The sequence below is a fragment of the Phyllobates terribilis genome, unplaced genomic scaffold (genome assembly GCF_046119375.1).
Source record: "Phyllobates terribilis strain yellow unplaced genomic scaffold, ASM4611937v1 Scaffold_4__5_contigs__length_816908805, whole genome shotgun sequence".
In the NCBI taxonomy this organism is placed as follows: domain Eukaryota; kingdom Metazoa; phylum Chordata; class Amphibia; order Anura; family Dendrobatidae; genus Phyllobates; species Phyllobates terribilis.
Window position 1 is genome coordinate 757,709,654 of NW_027362764.1, and position 22,486 is coordinate 757,732,139.

Here is a 22,486-nt window from a genome sequence, read left to right on the forward strand (position 1 = left end):
ATGATAGGTTACAAAAACTACAAAGTGTTCTATCCTTTCCCAGGTTGTGATACTGCTTGTTCAGCTCTGTCCTCACTATCATAGTCACAAGGATGGAGAGGTCAGTGCCTCCAACAAAATCAAGAGCACACTCTGCTGCTGTGATAATTCCCATAATAGGATTGGTTATAAAGTCATCTATCCCTGCTCATTTCACAATACTTCTCCATGTCATATTCACCTCTGCCCTCACTATTATATTTACGAGTGGACAGGTCACTGCCTCCAACAAAATCAGCAGCACCCTCCTCTACTGTGATAATTTTGATGATATGGTTGGCTAAAAAAGCCATTTATCCGTGCCCATTTCATGATACTTTTCCATGTCATATTCACCTCTGCCCTCACTATCATAGTCACAAGTGGATCAGCAGCACCCTCTTCTGCTGTGATAATTTTGATGATAAGATTGGCTACAAAGTCATCAATCCCTGCTCATTTCTTCATGATACCGAAGCATGTCATATTTACCTGTGTCCTCAATAACATAATCACAAGTGGACAGGTCACTGCCTCCAATATAATCAACAGCACCCTCCTTCTCTATGTTAATTTTGATGATATTGGCTACAAAGTCATCTATCACTGTCTATTTCATGATACCGAACCATGTCATATTTACATGTGTCCTCAATATCATCGTCACGAGTGGACAGGTCGCTGCCTCCAACAAAATCAACATCATCTCGCCCTGCTGTGATAATTTTGATGATAAGATTGGCTACAAAGTCATCTATGCCTGCCCATTTCATGATACCGAATCATGTAATATTTACCTGCATCTTCAATACCATAATCACGAGTGGACAGTTCACTGCCTCCCAACAAAATCAACAGCACCCTCCTTTGCTGTGATAATTTTAATGATACAATTGGCTAAAAGCCATCTATTCCTGCTCATTTCATGATACTTCTCCATGTCATATTCACCTCTGCCCTCACTATTATATTTACGAGTGGACAGGTCACTGCCTCCGACAAAATCAGCACAACATCAATAGCAAAACATAATTTCCAGTGAAGAGAGGATGTTAAGCCACTTTGTAAAAAAATTATAAGTTTTTTTATTTGTGAATTTATATATAAAAGAAATACAAAAAATGAACTGAAAAGAAAAAAAAAAGTGTATTTTATGGCAATTCCGGCTTGTCGACTCCCTCTGTTTGCGTTACGACCTCCGATCCGCTTGACGCTAGTAATGTCCGCCTGTTGTAATGTCCTTTCATGATGGCGGAGTTGTTGTTTTCGTTGAGGATTTGCTTCTGTTTTTGTCGGTTTAGGGACTGCACGAGTCCTAGTACGACAGCTGCTAGTGAATATTGTCCAGTGATTATTTTTGGCTGTGATATTAACGGATTTGGCTGTACTCTTCCTAGAAGAAAATAGGTTTTGATTTTTCCTTCCTGCTCGCTAATTCCTTTCACGTAAATCTCTCCGCGATACTCAAACGCAAAGCCGCGATCCTTCAGGACATGGTAGGTCTCCTCAGGCACTTGGATTCTGCTGCTCACTCCCGTGCTGTCCATCCTACTAGCCAGGTTAACAGTTTTCCCCCATATATCATATTGAGGTTTCTTTGCCCCGATGACTCCGGCAACAACTGACCCGTGACTGATACCTGGGAGAGAAATTACATTTATTATTTATATAGTGCCAACATATTCCGTACAGACAATAAAGACATTACAGAGTTACACATATTTCAACAGTTACAAGGCCCTGCTCACAAGCTTACAGAAAACTGGCGCAGCACGAGAGAAGTCTTGAAGACGGAAGTGGGAGGTTCGGATTATGGAGGATGTTAGTTTTAGATCAGCTGCAGAATGGAGAGAACGGGTAGGGTGATAGATATGAGGGAGGAGATTTAGGGTGGAGCAGAACTGTGCAGAGCTTTGTGAGTGAGAGCGATGAGTTCATATTGCATTCTGTAGCAGATGGGTAACCAGTGCAATGACTGGCACAGGATGGAGACATCGGTGTAGCAGCTGGACAGAAATACAATCTAGGCTGCTGTATTCAGACTGATTGTAAAGGAGAAAGTTTGGTAAAAGGGAGACCGAGTAGTAGAGAGTTACAGTAGTCCAGACAAGAATGAATAATAGCGACAGTAAGAGTTTTTGCAGTATCAAAGGTAAGAAAATGTAGAATTCTGGAGATGTATTTTTAGATGCAGGTGACAAGAGAGAGTGAACGATTGAGTGCTGCCCACTTTCTTTACTTTTATCTATCTATCTATCTATCTATTTATCTATTATATAGATAATTATTATCCATCTATCTATTACTCTATTATATCTCTCTATTATCTATCTATCCATATACACACGTGGTCAAAATTGTTGGTGCCCCTCGTTTAATGAAAGAAAAACCCACAAGTGTCAGAGGAATAACTTGAATCTGACAAAAGTTGTAATAAATTAAAAACCTATGAAAATTAACAAATGAAAGTCAGACATTGCTTTTCTGCTTCCACAGAATTTTTAAAACAATTAAACTCATGAAATAGGCCTGGACAGAAATGATGGTACCCCTGAAAATAATGTGACAAAAGGGACATGTTAAATCAAGTTGTGCCCACTAATTAGCATCACAGGTGTCTACAATCTTGTAATCAGTCAGTGGGCCTGTATATAGGGCTACAGATACTCACTGTGCTGTTTGGTGACATGGTGTGTACCACACTCAACATGGACCAGAGGAAGCAAAGGAAAGAGTTGTCTCAGGAGATTAGAAAGAAAATTATAGAAAAGCATGTTAAAAGGTAAAGGTTAAAAGACCATCTCCAAACAGCTTGATGTTCCTGTGACTACATTTGCACATATTATTCAGAAATTTAAGATCCATGGGACTGTAGCCAACCTCCCTGGACGTGGCCGCAGGAGGAAAATTAATGACAAATCAAAGAGACAGATAATACGAATGGTAACAAAAGAGACTTTGATAACATCTAAAGAGATTAAAGGTGAACTTCAAGCTCAAGGAACATCAGTGTCAGATCGCACCATCCATCGTTGTTTGAGACAAAGTGAACTTCATGGGAGACCAAGAAGAACACCATTGTTGAAAAAAAAATCATAAAAAAGCCTGACTGGAATTTGCCAAACTACATGTTGACAAGCCACAAAGCTTCTGGGAGAATGTCCTATGGACAGATGAGACAAAAATGGAAGTTTTTGGCAAGGCACATCAGCTCTATGTTCACAAACAGAAAAATGAAGCATATCAAGAAAAGAACACTGTCCCTACTGTGAAACATGGTGGAGGATCTGTTATGTTCTGAGGCTGCTTTGCTGCATCAGGCACAGGGTGTCTTGAATCTGTGCAGGGTACAATGAAATCTCAAGACTATCAAGGGATTCTAGAGAGAAATGTGCTGCCCAGTGTCAGAAAACTTGGTCTCAGTTGCAGGTCAAGGGTCTTGCAACAGGATAATGACCCAAAACACACAGCTAAAAACACCCAAGAATGGCTAAGAGGAAACATTGGACCATTCTGAAGTGGCCTTCTATGTGCCCTGACCTAAATCACATTGAGCATCTTTGGAAAGAGCTGAAACATGGCGTCTGGAAAAGGCAACCTTCACACACAAGACAACTGGAGCAGTTTGCTCATGAGGAGTGGGCCAAAATACCTGTCGAGAGGTGCAGAAGTCTCATTGACAGTTACAGGAATCGTTTATTTGCAGTGATCGCCTCAAAAGGTTGTTCAATAAAATATTAAGTTAAGAAGAAGAACCATCATTTCTGTCCAGGCCGATTTCATGAGTTTAATTTTTTTTTAAATTCTGTGGAAGCAGAAAAGCAATGTCTGACTTTCATTTGTTAATTTTCATAGATTATTATTACTTTTGTCAGATTCAAGTTAATTCTGTGACCCTTATGGGTTTTTCTTTCATTAAACGAGGGGTACCAACAATTTTGACCACGTGTGTATCTATCTCTCTTTTATCTATCCATTATCTATATAACATATATCTCTCTATTATGTATCTATCTCTCCTTATATCATGGAGTCTGATACATTTTTTAGTATATAACAGTCATGCACTGTCACAATGCAGACACTAGACTGAACCACGTAAATGCAAGAGATTCTTTGGAGCCCAATGATGTGAGTGGCGTTTGCTATCATTATTTTCCTGCCGCTGGATGACAGGCGCGAAGACTTGTGTGCCGCTGACACGACCATGAGTCACCATGTAAAGGTCCCATTTACAACACATAAAACAGGTGCACTCTGGAGTAGGCTTCATTAATTCCGGCTTGTGACCTCCCCAGAATTTCAGTGGTGGCTCTTTTTCGCATGCATTAAACATCCGGATGAGCCTGGGTATAAATGATGGACCGGACACATCTGAATTCATTATTTTCATTCATTATGATGTATTTAATGCAGCAAGGATTACGACAAAATCATTTTATTTTATGTCATGAGGGCAGAATATGCAGAAATGGCGCCCTGAATGGTGATTGCCGCAGCGAAAAACATTATTAGGACGATTATAATAATTATATTGCGAAGCAATTCATGCAAAAAAAAAGATCAAAGATGGCAGGATTAATGGTCACCTGCTCAGGTTGCTGTAAAACCATGAAGAAGTGACATTTTATATTAAACTCTTACGATGCAAATGAGAACACATTTCCAGCACCATAACTTGTCTTGGCTAAAGCACCAGGCACCGCATCCTTCTCATCAGTGTTTCCCAAACTCCAGTCCTCACGGCCCCCACAGGTCATGTTTTCAGGATTTCTAGTGTTAAACAGGTAAGAGAATTCCTGATGCCTGGATGATACTAAGGAAATCCTAAGAACATGACCTGTGGGGGGCCGTGAGGACAGGAGTTTGGGGAACACCGCTGTTCATGATTTGGCCGGCTACATCTGCTCTTCTGTACATTGCACTTCTGCGATGTCACCTTCTCTTTCCTTATAGGTGGTAACACCCAACCTGTGCATTCATGTAGTTGGCATCCATGCCTCTGCAATGGACTCTGTGACAAAACAAACACTGCTATACTACAGGCCAGCTCTACTATACTGGACTCTGTCACAAACCAAGCTCTACTGTATTGGTGACCATTTCTGCTCTCCTTGACTCTGTGACAAACGAAGCTCTACTGTATTGGTGACCATTTCTGCTCTCCTTGAATCTGTGACAAACAAAGCTCTACTGTATTGGTGACCATTTATGCTCTCCTTGACTCTGTGACAAACGAAGCTCTACTGTACTGGTGACCATTTCTGATCTCCTTGACTCTGTGACAAACGAAGCTCTACTGTACTGGTGACCATTTCTGCTCTCCTTGACTCTGTGACAAATGAAGCTCTACTGTACTGGTGACCATTTCTGATCTCCTTGACTCTGTGACAATTCCAAATCTGCTATACTGGACTCTGTTACAAACTTAGCTTTGCTATATCGCTAAGTCAACTCTGTCATACTGCTGCCAGTTTTGCGCTGGACTCTGTGAGTAACTCAGCTCTGCTACACTCTGTGTCAATTCTAATATAAGGATATCCCAACAACACATATTTATTACTAGGTAAGGAACTAGCGACTAGTATCCCCCCTGCCACCACAGAGTCACGCGGTGGAGTACTCTGAATAGCATGCTTATAGAAATAAAGAAAAGAATTGGAGTAACCATAAACCACCAATGTAATAAATAATAAATATTTATTTGAAAAATTTCATTAAAAACAGTCAAGAACAAAATATAAGAATGTCATAAATAAGGAGGAATCACAGACAGAGAGCCAGCGAGTCAATCCTAGAAAAATATCAAAGTGATATCTTTAGACAGTTATTTGTTTGAGAGCTTGTTGGCTGCAGGACAAGCTGTAGTTTTTACTGGTACCATTTTGGGGTATATACGACTTTTTGATCACTTTATAACTCAATTTTTGTTAGGAGGCTTGGACAAAAAACAATAATCTGATTTTTTTTGTAAATTTTATTATGAGCGAGTTCATTCCATAGTAGAATAGACATGTTATCTTTATTCTGGGATCGATATTGTGAAGATATTCAAGGTAGTCCCATGTCAATCACTGTGCACTGCTGGCAATTTTTTTTTTACAGAGCTCTACATATGCAAATCCGACCCCACGGCAGCTCAAGCAGAGGGGAGGGAGGCTGAGAAGCAGGGAGTGAGATCGTTCACAGCAGCTGTGAGTGGCACAGGTCGGCCCATTCCCCGACCATGTGCTTCCTTTGTGTGAGAAGCTTAATAAACAGCGAATTATGGGAAAACGATATATCCGAGTGATACACAAGATAGATTTTTGGAAACTGGAAGGAAGGGAAAACCTTGCCAGCCCTTTCTTCACCGCCCAGGTAGCAAGGATAGGGAGATATGCAGAACAGCCTTTCAGAAGCCCTAAGGGCTGCTGTGTTTGGTCTCCACACGTAGCAGGGCCCGGCTGGGTCCATTGACACCAGAACCGGTTCCCTGGGACCATCCAGTAAGGAGGTATAGCCCATTTTAGTTTTGGAGACTCTTAGCTAAGTGGGAACAGGAGTGGAGACTTGGGCTTGAGGAGGAGGAGGAACTTAGAGAGTTTAAAAACTCCTGCAGGTCTACTCCCACCTGTCTTTGTCCTGGGGAAGCCCGTGCCATCAAGAAATGTGTGGGACAAGTCCAGCAACCGAGTGAGGGCCTACATCCTCCCCATGTGGTAGCCCTTCCCCACAAGCCAGGCTATCTAAACTGGTAACTGACTTTAAGATCTGCTTAGCTTGATGTACCACGCTTTTGTATTTGGAACTCTGACCACTGTATATGTATAACTCTGATGTATATAGTAGATTGTTTAGTGAGCCCTTATGGTGATTAAATATATAATTTAATCTTGGGCTGTTCTTTTATCTCGACCCCCGAACCTTAAGTCTGTTGTTCGGTCCAACGAACACGCTACCGGGCTGGTTTCTAGCCAGATATAAGTCTGTTATATCAAATAGGAACTGGTGGCAGCTCTATCCAGGCCGACAAGGCTCTGCTTCACTGGAGTAGTGAAAGAGCCTCTCAACCTGTCAGAGGTGTGAGTGAGCGTGGGGCCACGTCAGTGACTGAGTGGACCACCTTTCCTCACTCCCTGGTGCCTCTCTGTACCCGTGTGAACAGGAGGTGACGGTGTAGAACTGTACCAATCTGATCTTATGCGTCCTTAAGGGGAGTGCGGAACGTCACGTTGGTGCGAAGGGTAGATCCGTATCACGAGCTCCGTCTGCGTAGTGTGACGTCAGGCGGGTGGTGTGGTATGGATCCACCGCAAGAAGCGGCAATAGCGGGACTCTGCGGGGCCCCCCTGGTGCCGTTCCTTCACAGATATAATTATAGTTTTACCTAATTTATATATACATTTTTCATAGGTTTTTTTTTTTTTTTGGTTCTCATTTTAGGTGGAGCTCTAATTTTTCCTTATTTTTTTAGAGTCCAGAACTGTATGAAGGTTTGTTTTCCTATCATTTTGGGATACATACAGCTTTTTTATCAATTATATTTAGATTTTTGTGAGGAAAGATAAACAAAAAAGAGCAATTTTGGCATACTTTCTCGCTATTTTTTATTTTAATGACAGTCATCATGCTGGATGAATAATTATACAGTTTTATAGTACAGGTTGTTACGAAAATACATGTTGTTTTCGTGGGTCTGTTTTCTTCACAAATACACAATATTTTAATTATTACTGGAATTTTGTTTTATATATATATATATATATATATATATATATATATATATATATAGTTTTTTTTTATATTTATATTTTTTGATTTTTTACACTTAAAAACATTTTTTTACACTACTTAATAGTCCCACAAGGCGACCTAAACAAGAGATCCCTTGATAACATTGATAATACACTGTACTACTTACATAGTGCAGTGCATTGCCTAGCCTGTCAATGTTTGATGGACATGTAGCCTATTAGACCAGCCTTTGGTGAGATCTGATAGGTTAAGGTAGATGTCAGATACAGAGGTAATTGTTAGGCCTCTATATTGCCTTAAGAGCCATCGGCACCATCAATGAGCTGACAGAAGGCGCAATGTCTCTCTGTTAAACTCCTTACATGCTACTGTCACTATTGATTGTAGAATCTGATCGGTTAAAGTGCCAGGATCTGAGTTAGGTAGATCACAGGGCGGATTACTATAAACTATTTGCAATCTAGACATACAGTTACAGCCATTTGTGGGAAGGGGTTCAAGAGAACAGCCCAGTGGACTCCTAAGCCCAGATCGAGTAGGGATGTAGGTCAATAAATGGCAAGTTATACTGAAGCTTTTCCTCTACACCTATATATCAGTGTGCTCAACTCCTCCAGCTCTACAGCATACAGAATACCATGTTTTATGTGACTTTGGGTGTCTTACACAATACTTACCGATACGGAGCTCAAAGTTGTTAAATGAATGTTTGTTAATCTCCTGGATGCTTTCATTCAGTGCAATGGAGAAGTCGGCCACGGCACACAAGTGTCCCCATTTGTCTTCACATTGCTAAATGATACACAAGAAAAAAAACATTAGACACCATCACAAAGAACAGGAAATGTTTGCTTTTACTGTTATATCATACATTTTCAATTAAAAACTTTTGGTACAAAGTGGCTCAAGATGACAGTGTTGTTTTTTTTTTTTCAGTAACAGCGCCACTCTTGCCCATAGGCTGTGTCTGGTATGGCAAATGGCACATAGTAGGTGATGGCCAAGATTTTGCACCGTAGACTAGGAGCTTCACGTTATCCTTCTACCTCGGTGTAAGGTATGGGGACAAACATGGCCTTCTTCTATATGGCTGGAGGATGAGACCTCGGAATGATTTTCCTCTCTACCCAACAGTGTGATATTGAATAAGCCCCAGCCATCATCTGAATAAGATATCTGGTTCATACAGGAGAACCTGAAATCATGGCATTAGGTTGTATTTTATAAGTACCTGTTTCTCCGGAGATAATCCCGATACGGCCATGTATGTGCTCCCAATAGTTTTGATCTTTTCTATGTCCTGGAATCTTTCTTCGTCTAATAACTGCAGAAAAATACAGTAAAAAGTGTATAAAGTCACAAGGACATCAGTATTTGATGTTCTGTTATAGATGGTGAAGGTAGATGGTTTATAAGGTGAACCATCAAAGAGAGTCTATGGCAAGATGGGTCCAGCTGGGAGGACCAGTGCCAATATCGCATGAACATGGCATGGGGCAAGAAGGTCTATGGTCTAAATAGAGTTATGCTTTGAAGAAGTTGTTAAGTTGATCTACTGTATTAGAAACCACATTGTCTACGCCTGCATTGGCCACAAGAGCTGCGCTCACTGGTGGTTGTTCTGGAATAGAAAGGATCAGAAGAAACAAGCTAAGGCTAATCACTACGGTAATTGGGAGGACAGGCACCAAGACGGCGAGAACAAGCTCCACATGAAGACGTAGAGTTGGGGACTTGTAGTAATGAGTCTAAAGTGTTCGTTGGCGTTAACCTCATAAGTGACCATAGAGGTAGAAAAGGTAAGGTAATCTGCCACTTGGATGCTCTTACGCTAGAGCATCTGTAGGACGGTCTATCAAAGATGAACTTGTGGGCACAGTGGCAAAGAGCAATAGATGTAAAGATGCTTAACCTCCACTTGGAAGAACCATTTTCTAAGAATCATGTCCACCAGACATACCTCAAAATTAAAATATGGGGAAAAGATAATTCAATGCCAATTCTACTCTATTTCAACCCTCAAGTGCAATGGTTTGTACAGCATCTACTTCAAAACATGCCAATTTTATGTGTTGAGAGTAATAGGTAAAGCTTGTCTCCAAAAGTATTCATAACCACAGCTCTTTTCCAGGTCACACCCCTCCATGCAGATCCAATCCCCTTATTTTTCTGCTCCCTAAATGCTAGGACTCCATCTAATAAAGGAGCATCTCAGCATCATGCAGTAGAAACCTGAAAGTGCGTCTCTCTGGGAAGTTTCTGTAATCCCAAAGAGGTTTGAGAATTTTTCTAGAAAGTCAGGAGGTCTCCCCATTTTCTGGGAGCCAATTGGAAGTTCTGGAAGAGTTGGCAAGTATGCTCCAAAGGGGTCAGTCTTTAGTATGTTGGTACCTTGATAGATGCCCCTTCCTCTCCGTTTGGTTGTCCTAGTTCTACTGCAATACAAGCTAATTTTATGTGTTGAGAGTATCGAGCAAAGCTTGGCCCTAAAAGTGTTCATAACCAAGTCCATTTTACACCGCTCCATGCTAATTCCACCCCATATTTTCCTGACCCCTGAATGCTAGGGTTACACCTAATTATGAGGCATCCTGGCAAGATGTACGAGAAACCTGAAAGTGTTGCTCTGTGGGAGGTTTTCACAACACCCAGGAGATTTGCCAACTATTCCAGGAGTGCGTGAAGACTCCCCTTTCTTTGGAAGCTTACTGGACATTTTGAAAAAATTAGCAAATATGGTTATACTTTGGTTAGTTGGTGCCCTGTGTAGTACACTCTTTTGATGCGCCTAGCTGTCTAAAGGTTTTCCTGGTTCTACTGAAATACATGCTAATTTTATATGTTTACAGTGATGGGCAAAGGGAGCCTTCATGACCATGCCCTTTTTCAGGTCAAACTCCTCTATGCCAATTCCACGACTCTGCACACCCTACTTTCCAGCCCCTGAATGTCCACATGGACACCAGGACATATACTAAATCTGAAAGAGTTGGTCTCTGTGAGGTTTCCACAACACCAAGGAGATTTGCCAACTCTTCCAAGAATCTTGGCGGTCTCTTCTTTTTCCGAAAGCCTACTGGAAGAGTTGGTAACTATGCTAAAAGTGGTTGGATTTTGGTTTGTGCCCTCTGTAGGTCTTTCACTGCACACTCCCTCCTTTCTACACGTTTGGGCAAAAGTGTGGAATTGAGGGTGAAATGTCTATGTTTGCAGTACATCATAGCAAGTGTGCTCCCTTCAGTAGTGAGGAGTTTTGCCCTAGCCGCACATCTCTATGGCCAGCCTTCTATGGACAGTTTGCCTTGCGAGAAACCCTTCAATTCTACTTACATAAATTGTGTGAAATAAAACATTACTATCCGTTTAATGCACATCAATATTCTGAATTTCAATGACCTCGTTTTTGGGAATGCAAGCGGCTCGGGTACATTGTTTATGCACCCATATGCCAATTTCAAGGCATGTTGTTTTCTATTTGGAACAAATTAAGATGCATAATATTTAGCGAGGAATAAAAAATCTTTTTATTTCTCTGAAGTTTCAATCACAGCCACTTGCATTTCTCCTCCAGTTACTGAGCGGTCCATCTGCTACACTTCTGAAAATCAGGCGGTTAAGGTCACCCAAATATGGTACAGATGGCACCGAAATCTTACTAAATACATTAACACATGTCACATAAAAACACATCTTATCCACTGCGCTTCATATCGTGTGCAAGGAGGTCAAAACACACAACAAGGGGACATCAATAGCACTGAATCACTTTAATGCAGGGTGTGGATACACAGACTTGTTTTATTTGTGGATAGCTTAGATGATTCGTTCATCTGGGTATACTGGTAATGTTGGCGCTCTTGCGCCCTTGCAGTGTAATGCGGGAGCGCCAACATCACCAGTATACTCAGACGAACGGATCATCTAAGCTATCTACAAATAAAATAAGCCTATGTATCCACAGACAAAGATCTGGGATGGGTAGAAACATCCTTTATTTTGTGGCTTATGAAACCCATCTGATTCACCTTATGTATATATTGTTACAGAGTCACTGGTGTTATATGTGAAGGGAGATATGTTTTACTATGGCTGCTAGCCTTAGTGAACTGAACCTACAACTTATTCTCCAGCATGTTATATGTTGGGGGGGTTAAATCACCATTGTGAAGGGAGTGGTTTTGTGTGAATGACATAGAGATGGGAGGGAAGTCATTCACCATACCTCCCCCTCAGGGTGTGGCTGAGCAAGGTTAAATGCTCAGTCCCTGTTTTTTTTCTGTGGTTGGAAGTTTGGAGTAACAAGTCTCCAGCCTGTGTAACTTCAGCTCAGTAGGAGCTGAAGTGTGCTGAAAAGTGGTGCTGGCAAACCCGCATGCACATGGACTTTGTTATCCTTTGTTTTGTGTTTTACCTTTATGCCAGCAAAGCTGAGTTTATTTTGCTGAAGTCTACAGTGCTTTATGCGAATATAATAAACCTGCAGACAAAACCGTTCCTGTGTCTACTTCCGACTGCAGCCTAGTGAGTCGTCTTGCCACAATATGCTAATCAATAAAATCACCTTGCAAAATACCAACTTGAGAGTGCGGCGGATTTTCCTTCCAGCAGTATTATAGTAGTTATATTCTTGTACATAGGGGCAGTATTATAATAGTTATATTCTTGTACATAGGAGCAGTATTATAGTAGTTATATTCTAGTACATAGGGTTTGCTGAGTGCACCATAGAAGTGCAACATAGAAGTGTACAGCTATGAAGAAGTATACATATATGAATTATACCAGAATTGAACCAGAAGGGAACTGAAGGTAACTGGATACTTTGTCAAATTAAACAATGATTCTCTATGTTTTTACTCTCGCCCCTGTAGGCCTTCACTTTCTACTAACCCCCTAATCCCAACACTTAGTAAGGAACTGGTCATCTCTCCCTCCATCCTCCCCATCCATCTCACCTCCTCCTCAGAACTGTTCCTCAATATACAATCCTCTGTCTCCAAACACAGACAGCCACCTCATGGCCTCTCCTGCTTCCACCTGCTAATACTTTCCCTGCTCCTCCTCCCTGACGGCGATATCTCTCCAAATCCTGTCCCTCCTCACCGCATCCCCACAGTCACTTCTACCTCTCATCCTCGATCTATCACAAATTTCCGCAACCTCTCTAACCTTTAACCCATCCGTCCAGGCCCCGCTTCCCCAGTCTCTCTAACAGGAGCCCTTTAGAACGTTCTCTCCGTCTGCAAAAAACGTTCCTACATCCATGATCTTTTCATTACTAACAAACTTTCCTTCCTCGCCATCACCAAAACCTGACTCACCCCCTCTGACACAGCCTTTCCAGCTGCACTTTCGTAAGGTGGATTCCACCTTTTCAACACTCCTCACCTAAGCAGCAAGCATGGTGGAGGAGTTGGGAGATAACTGCTCCGTCTCCCATATCCTACTGCCACCCTCTCCCCTCTTTTGAAGTGCACTGTGTGCGCATCTACTCCCCCTCCAAACTCCAACTGGCTGTCATTTACTGCCCCCCATGGCCAGCCACCATCTTTTTCGACCATTTCACCACCTAGCTACTTCATTTCCTTTCCGCTGACATCCTCACTATCATAATGGGTGACCTCAACATCCCTATTGACACTTCCCACTCAGCTGTCTCTAAGCTTCTATCCCTCACTTCCTCCTTCGGCCTTGTTCAATGGTTGTCCGCAGCCACTCACAAAGATGGCTACAGACTGGACCTCATCTTCACCCGCCTCTGTTCCCTATCTAACGTCTCTAACACGCCTCTCCCTCTCTCTGACCACAACCTACTCACATTCTCTTCCCTCTCCTCTCCAGGTCCACAATCCCAAGTCCACAAACTTGCACACCCTCGCAGAAATCTCAAACACCTCAACCTACACTCATTGTCTGAATCCGTTCTCCCTCTTACAAATTCGTTACATAATGCAGATGCTGCTGCCACTTTATATGACACCACAACAGCTGCAGCTCTTGAATCGCTAGTCCCCCTCAGACATACCAAAGCTTGCACAATCAACAGGCAACCCTGGCACACCAGCCTGACTAAAGAATTGAGACGGGCTCCCAGGGTTGCTGAGCGAAGATGGAAAAGGTCCCACTCCAACGACCGCTTCATTGCATTCAAACAGACCCTCACTACTTTCAAGTCCACACTCACTGCAGCAAAACAAACCTACTTCTCATCTCTTATATCATCCCTGTCTCACAACCCTACACAGCTATTAAGCACTTTCAACTCTTTCCTCCGTCCACCAGCTCGCTTCCCTCTCCTCCCATCTCAGCTGAAGACTTTGCCTCATTCTTCAAGCAGAAGATTGACAACATCGGGCAAAGCTTTTGCCTAAAGTTCCTACAGCCCCTCCTCATAACTACTCAACTCTCCTCCTTCAAAAGCAGCTTCTCCGCCATCACGGAAGATCACCTTTCCTCTGTACTCTCCAAATCACATCTCACCACCTGTGAACTTGACCCAATCCCATCCCACCTCATTCCAAACCTTACCACAGTCTTAATCCCAACCCTAACCCACCTCTTCAGCCTGTCATTAACAACTGGCATCTTCTCCTCATGCTTCAAACATGCCTCGATCACACCCATCCTCAAAAAGCCCTCCCTTGATCCATCCTCTCTGTCTAGCTATAGCCCCATATCACTTCTCCCCTATGCCTCATAACTACTGGAACAACATATCCATTTTGAACTGTCCTCCCACCTCTCCTCCTGCTCCCTCTTTGACCGCTTACAATCTGGCTCCCAACCACACCATTCCACTGAAACTGCCCTGACAAAAGTCACCAACGATCTACTAACCGTCAAATCCAAGCGACACTACTCTGTCCTCCTCCTCCTGGACCTGTCATCTGCCTTCGACACAGTAGACCATTCCCTCATACCACAGACTCTCTCAACTCTTGGCATCACAGACTTGGCCCTACTGTGGATCTCCTCATACCTAACAGACAGGACTCAGTGTCTCCCACTCACATACTACCTCCTCATCTCGTCCCCTATCTGTCGGTGTCCCCCAAGGCTCAGTTCTAGGACCCCTGCTCTTCTCCATGTACCCCTTTGGCCTTGGACAGCTCAGTTCTAGGACCCCTGCTCTTCTCCATTTACACCTTTGGCCTCGGACAGCTCATAGAGTCTAACCTCTATGCTGATGACACACAGATCTACCACTCTGGACTTGATATCACCTCCTTACTAACCAGAATCCCATAATGTCTGTCTGCTATTTCATCTTTCTTCTCTGCTGGTTTTCTAAAACTGAACATGGATAAAACCGAATTCATCATTTTTCACCATCTCATTCAACCCCACCCAACTGAATTATCCATCAAAGTCAATGACGGCCCACTTTCCCCAGTCCCGCAAGCTCGCTGCCTTGGGGTAACCCTTGACTCTGATCTCTCCTTCAAACCTCATATCCCAGCCCTTTCCACCGATGCCAACTCAAAAATATCTCCCGGATCCGCACATTCCTCAACCATGAATCTGCAAAGACACTAGTGCATGTCCTCATCATCTCCCGCCTCGACTACTGCAACCTCCTGCTCTGTGGCCTCCCTTCTAGCGCTCTCGCACCCCTCCAATCCATCCTAAACTCTGCTGCCCGACTAATCCACCTGACCCCCCGCTATTTCCCGGCCTCTCCCCTCTGTCAATCCCTTCACTGGCTCTCCATTGCCTAGAGACTCAAGTTCAAAACCCTAACCTTGGCATACACAACCTGTCTCCTCCAAACATCTGTGACTTAGCCTCCTGGTACTTACCTGCACGCAGCCTCCAATCCACACAAGATCTCCTTCTCTACTCACCTCTTATCTCCTCTTCCCACAATCGCATACAAGATTTCTCCCGTGAATCCCCCCTACTCTGGAACTCTCTATCCCAACATATCAGACTTTCGCCTAGTGTGGAAACCTTCAAAAGAAACCTGAAGACCCACCTCTTCCGACAAAGCCTACAACCTGCAGTAACCACCGTTCCACAATACCGCTGCACAACCAGATCTGCCCTCTCCTACTGTATCCTCACCCATTCCTTGTAGATTGTGAGCCCTCACGGGCAGGGTCCTCGCTCCTCCTGCACCAGTCGCTGACTCGTTCTTGTTCAAATTATTGTACTTGTTGTTTGCTATGTATACCCCTTTTCACATGTAAAGTGCCATGGAATAAATGGCGCTATAATAATAAATAATAATAATAGGGGGCAATATTATAGTAGTTAAATTCTTGTACATAGGAGCAGTATTATAGTAGTTATGTTCTTGTATATACGGGCAGTATTATAGTAGTTATATTCTTGTATATAGGGGGCAGTATTATAGTAGTTATATTCTTGTATATAGGGGGCAGTATTATAGTAGTTATATTCTTGTACATAGGGGCAGTATTATAGTAGTTATATTCTTGTACATAGGGGCAGTATTATAGTAGTTATATTCTTGTATATAGGGGGCAGTATTATAGTAGTTATATTCTTGTTGTACATAGGGGCAGTATTATAGTAGTTATATTCTTGTACATAGGGAGCAGTATTATAGTAGTTATATTCTTGTACATAGGGGGCAGTATTATAGTAGTTATATTCTTGTACATAGGGGCAGTATTATAGTAGTTATATTCTTGTATATAGGGGCAGTATTATAGTAGTTATATTCTTGTTGTACATAGGGGCAGTATTATAGTAGTTATATTCTTGTACATAGGGAGCAGTATTATAGTAGTTATATTCTTGTACATAGGGGGCAGTATTATAGTAGTTATATTCTTGTACATAGGAGCAGTATTATAGTAGTTATATTCTTGTATATAGGGGCAGTATTATAGTAGTTATATTCTTATATATAGGAACAGTATTATAGTAGTTATATTCTTGTACATAGGGGGCAGTATTATAGTACTTATATTCTTGTACATAGAGACAATATTATAGTAGTTATATTCGTGTACATGGGGGCAGTATTATAGTTGTTATATTCTTGTAAATAGGGAGCAGTAATATAGTAGTTATATTCTTTTACATAGGGGGCAGTATTATAGTAGTTATATTCTTGTACATAGGAGCAGTATTATAGTAGTTATATTCTTGTACATAGGGGCAGTGTTATAGTAGTTATATTCATGTACATAGAGGGCAGTATTATAGTAGTTATATTCTTGTACATAGGGGGCAGTATTATAGTAGTTATATTCTTGTACATAGAGACAATATTATAGTAGTTATATTCGTGTACATAGGGGCAGTATTATAGTAGTTATATTCTTGTACATAGGGGCAGTGTTATAGTAGTTATATTCATGTACATAGGAGCAGTATTATAGTAGTTATATTCTTGTACATAGGAGCAGTATTATAGTAGTTATATTCTTATACATAGGAGCAGTATTATAGTAGTTATATTCTTGTACATAGGGAGCAGTATTATAGTAGTTATATTCTTGTACATAGGGGCAGTATTATAGTAGTTATATTCTTGTACATAGGAGCAGTATTATAGTAGTTATATTCTTGTACATAGGAGCAGTATTATAGTAGTTATATTCTTGTACATAGGGGGCAGTATTATAGTAGTTATATTCTTGTACATAGAGACAATATTATAGTAGTTATATTCGTGTACATCGGGGCAGTATTATAGCAGTTATATCCTTGTACATAGGAGCAGTATTATAGAAGTTATATTCCTGTACATGGGGGCAGTATTATAGTAGTTATATTGTTGTATATAGGGAGCAGTATTATAGTAATTATATTCTTGTACATAGGGAGCAGTATTATAGTAGTTATATTCTTGTATATAGGGAGCAGTATTATAGTAGTTATATTCTTGTACATAGGGAGCAGTATTATAGTAGTTATATTCTTGTACATAGGAGCCGTATTATAGTAGTTATATTCTTGTACATAGAGGCAGTATTATAGTAGTTATATTCTTGTACATAGGAGCAGTATTATAGTAGTTATATTCTTGTACATAGGAGCAGTATTATAGTAGTTATATTCTTGTACATAGGGGCAGTATTATAGTAGTTATATTCTTGTACATAGGGGGCAGTATTATAGTAGTTATATTCTTGTACATAGAGGCAGTATTATAGTAGTTATATTCTTGTACATAGGAGCAGTATTATAGTAGTTATATTCTTGTACATAGGGGCAGTATTATAGTAGTTATATTCTTGTACATAGGGGGCAGTATTATAGTAGTTATATTCTTGTACATAGGGGCAGTATTATAGTGGTATATGCACTATAATACTACTTCTATATAAAGGTGTTCTATGTAATTTTTTGGACACAGGGGACAGTGTTTTAGTAGTTACATTCTTGTAGACAAGGAGTAGCATTTTTTATCAGTTACAGTCTAGGGGGCAGGAATTGAGCAACAAATATAAGAATGTTATTTACCTCATCAAAGTCAGCAATTATCTCGTTCAGCAGACGCAGGCACTCTACACCTTGGTTATTCATTTCCGTTTGTGAATAAAAATCAGCAAATCCAGGGATTGAAGCAAACATGACTCCCACAGCATCGTAGGACTGGGAATACAGCTCCTAAAGGAAAAGAGGAAAAGGAACGCTGATGATGGCCACTCCACTGCTAGACAAATATGACTTTGCACAATGGATTAATTACTTGGTAGCCCATTAAAGACGAATGTATGGTTTTGAATTTATTTTCAGAACTAAAAGGAATATTTTCATCTTCTTTTCTTCGGAAGCACACAGCTCCTTTGCCTCTCAGGTTTCTTTCTGCCAGGGGGACAGTGCGCTCCTGAAGACTGAAGTTCAATGCTCTTCAATGCTGCTAGCACAGACGGCATTGCCTCTGCAGTATGGGAGAAGCGCGGGAACTGAATCTGGCCAGATCTACAGCATACAGCCTCCAGCACTAACGGCCAGGATGGGAGAAAACTCTGATCACAGTAGTTTAACACTTTCTGAATAGCAATCAATGCAGTTCACCTTTTGACCTTTAACCACCAGCTTTTTCCTTACCGATCACCAAGGTGGACGGTTTTATTCTGGGAGCCTAACAAAGATTTCTAAAAATTTCCCTAAGAAATGGCCGTGTAGTTTTACATACACGGCCTATAATTCAATGTTGCATAGATATTTTACATTACATTAAAATAAAAAAAATAAACAAAAAGTTAAAGTCCCATCATGGAACTAATACATGTTAAAAATAACTATCTTACAATTAAAAAAAAGTTGTGAAATTGAAGGAAAAAAAATATAAAAATACAGATTTTTTTTTATAAATTATTTTTAATGAATAAAATGTATTTCATATTATGGATAAATGCCTCTTATAGGGCCTGTTTCATACTTCATTTTAGTCCCACTAATTAAATACAATTCTGTAGAATAGATATGCATCATTCTTTTTTTATTTCTAAAAATATTTCTAAACACAAACTTTCTTCTTTTATTGTCTGTACAGACTGTGCAGCATGGTGAGAAATGTCAAATTATTACAGCATCAAGGAAGTAATAACATGTAGCCGGGAGTGACTAGGCAGTTGCATCCAGAGCCTTGTCACTGCCTATAGTATTAGTATCCTGTGTTATCTAGGAGTTCAGGATTACAATAAAGCTATCACAATATCCTCTTCTACCCTCTAATGATAAAAAGATGACTCTGCTCATTCTGTCCCAGGCTATACAGCAAAGGTGACAAGTAAGATACAGAAGACAGGAGTTCATACTAGATACAGAGCCTTGTTACTGGGTATAGTATTAGCATCCTGTGTTACCTAGAATTTCAAGAGTACAATAGAGCTATCATAATATCCTCCATTACCCTCTATTGATTAAAAAGATGACTCTGCTCATTCTGTCCCAGGCTATACAGCAAAGGTGACAAGTAAGATACAGAAGACAGGAGTTCATACTAGATACAGAGCCTTGTCACTGGGTAAAGTATTAGTATCCTGTGTTATCTAGGCATTCAGGAGTACAATAGAGCTATCACAATATCCTCTTCTACCCTCTAATGATAAAAAGATGACTCCGCTCATTCTGTCCCAGTCTATACAGCAAAGGTGACAAGTAAGATACAGAAGACAGGAGTTCATACTAGATACAGAGCCTTGTTACTGGGTATAGTATTAGTATCCTGTGTTATCTAGAATTTCAAGAGTACAATAGAGCTATCATAATATCCTCCATTACCCTCTATGGATAAAAAAGATGACTCTGCTCATTCTGTCCCAGTCTATACACAAAGGTGACAAGTAAGATACAGAAGACAAGAGTTCATACTAGATACAGAGCCTTGCTATTGGGTATAGTATTAGTATCCTGTGTTATCTAGAATTTCAAGAGTACAATAGAGCTATCATAATATCCTCCATTACCCTGTATTGATAAAAAAGATGACTCTGCTCATTCTGTCCCAGTCTATACAGCAAAGGTGACAAGTAAGATACAGAAGACAGGAGTTCATATTAGATACAGAGCCTTGTTACTGGGTATAGTATTAGTATCCAGTGTTATTTAGAATTTCAAGAGTACAATAGAGCTATCATAATATCTTCCTTTACCCTCTATTGATAAAAAGATGACTCTGCTCATTCAGTCCCAGTCTATACAGCAAAGGTGACAAGTAAGATACAGAAGACAGGAGTTCATACTAGATACAGAGCCTTGTTACTGGGTATAGTATTAGTATCCTGTGTTATCTAGAATTTCAAGAGTACAATAGAGCTATCATAATATTCTTATTTACCCTCTATTGATAAAAAGATGACTCTGCTCATTCTGTCCCAGTCTATACAGCAAAGGTGACAAGTAAGATACAAAAGACAGGAGTTCATACTAGATACAGAGCCTTGTTACTGGGTATAGTATTAGTATCCTGTGTTATCTAGAATTTCAAGAGTACAATAGAGCTATCATAATATCCTCCATTACCCTCTATGGATAAAAAAGATGACTCTGCTCATTCTGTCCCAGTCTATACACAAAGGTGACAAGTAAGATACAGAAGACAAGAGTTCATACTAGATACAGAGCCTTGTTACTGGGTATAGTATTAGTATCCAGTGTTATCTAGAATTTCAAGAGTACAATAGAGCTATCATAATATCTTCCTTTACCCTCTATTGATAAAAAGATGACTCTGCTCATTCAGTCCCAGTCTATACAGCAAAGGTGACAAGTAAGATACAGAAGACAGGAGTTCATACTAGATACAGAGCCTTGTTACTGGGTATAGTATTAGTATCCTGTGTTATCTAGAATTTCAAGAGTACAATAGAGCTATCATAATATTCTTATTTACCCTCTATTGATAAAAAGATGACTCTGCTCATTCTGTCCCAGTCTATACAGCAAAGGTGACAAGTAAGATACAGAAGACAGAAAATGTCAGCAGGTTGTCACTGCTCTAGTTCATACTAGTGCCAACAGTCCAGACTTTTTTGGGATTACCTCGAATTTTTAGAAACAGACCTGACAAATTAAGGCATGTATGTTTTATTAAAAAAGGGTGAGTTTTAATTAAACTCCACTCAAAAAACAGGTGGAAAAATTCGGTTTTGGTGATGAGGTTTAATTGAACCCCGCCCCAAAAGTTGTCATTTTCATCCAGTTTTAGCCATTCCCAGGTACTCCTGAAACAGTCATATTTTTATTAAAGGAGAATATTTGCTCTAGTAATTTAAAAACCTGCAAAGTTTCATTTTTTTTTTTAAATAAAAAGTTGCAATAAAAACTTCAAAAATATTTAAAAAATATATTTATAATGCAAAAAACAAACAAACTGATCGATATGAGGTCGTCTTTCAATGAGAAGTTCCCTTTATTGTTTGCTCATAGTATAGGAGCAGGTAATGGGACCAGGACTGGGTATATTCCATATGGACTATATCCTGACAGTGTCTGCGGACGTGGAGGGGTCCTGCGTTCTTCCTCAACATATATCCTCTCTCCTGCACTGAAATGAAGTGTTATTGTTTTCTTGATTATGAAGCAGCCTGGGCGATCACAAAAGGGGGTAATGGATTGTAATAGCGAAGCTTCCGCCTGCACTCAGCCCGCGCCCCGAACATTTCCCAAGATTCAAGAGTCAAGGGAAGAAAAGCCTCTTTCTATAGAGCACTGAACAATGTACAATCCCTTGAATTCAGAATCGATGAACGGTAAAAGCTGAAGCTCTTATCTGAGCTTCCACTAAGAGGAGAAATAATAATAATAAAAAAAAAAAACAAAGACATTAAAAGTTACTTTTTCCCATCACTTTCATTTCTGGTGACATCCTAAGCATTGAATACTGGGTGTTTATGGTGTTTCACTCCAGCTAAGATTGGTCCAACAGAAATGTGTCATCAGAAAATGACCATTTATTTAATATCAGGGTTTTTTGTTACATTTATTTAAAGAAAAAAAACTCTCAATTCTCACGCCAGCCATCAGGGATTTTTTTTTACTTAAACTTCCTTTTGTTTCATTAAATGCACATGTACATTAGCAGCACTGAACAGATTCTGACCCTATTCTTTTGCAAGGGAGCATCTAATGAGCGTGTGCAAAGATCATTGGGAAGGAAGGGGAAAAGAACCCATGAAAAAAGCAAAATGAGCATATATCCTATAGTAAGTAAACAGGAAAATAGTAATAGTACATGTAAATAACATGGAGGGGAATGGAGAGTAGGAACCTAACTAAGTCAAAATATTAACCAACCCAAATG

At 40.5% G+C, this 22,486-nt stretch overlaps 1 protein-coding gene across 2 annotated transcripts in view; it reads right to left on the minus strand.

Annotated features, from left to right (window-relative positions):
• Positions 1 to 1,079: 1,079 nt before the first annotated feature.
• ADCY8 (adenylate cyclase 8) overlaps positions 1,080 to 22,486 on the minus strand; it is a 395,464-nt gene continuing 374,057 nt past the window's right edge. For both annotated transcript variants that reach the window (XM_073679897.1, XM_073679896.1), the window contains 4 exons: positions 18,196 to 18,342; positions 8,987 to 9,079; positions 8,433 to 8,547; positions 1,080 to 1,657 (listed from right to left, as the gene is read on the minus strand). In XM_073679897.1, coding sequence (XP_073535998.1) covers positions 1,170 to 1,657; positions 8,433 to 8,547; positions 8,987 to 9,079; positions 18,196 to 18,342 — 843 coding nt within the window. In that variant the 3' untranslated portion in view covers positions 1,080 to 1,169. The remainder of the gene's footprint in view (positions 1,658 to 8,432; positions 8,548 to 8,986; positions 9,080 to 18,195; positions 18,343 to 22,486) is intronic.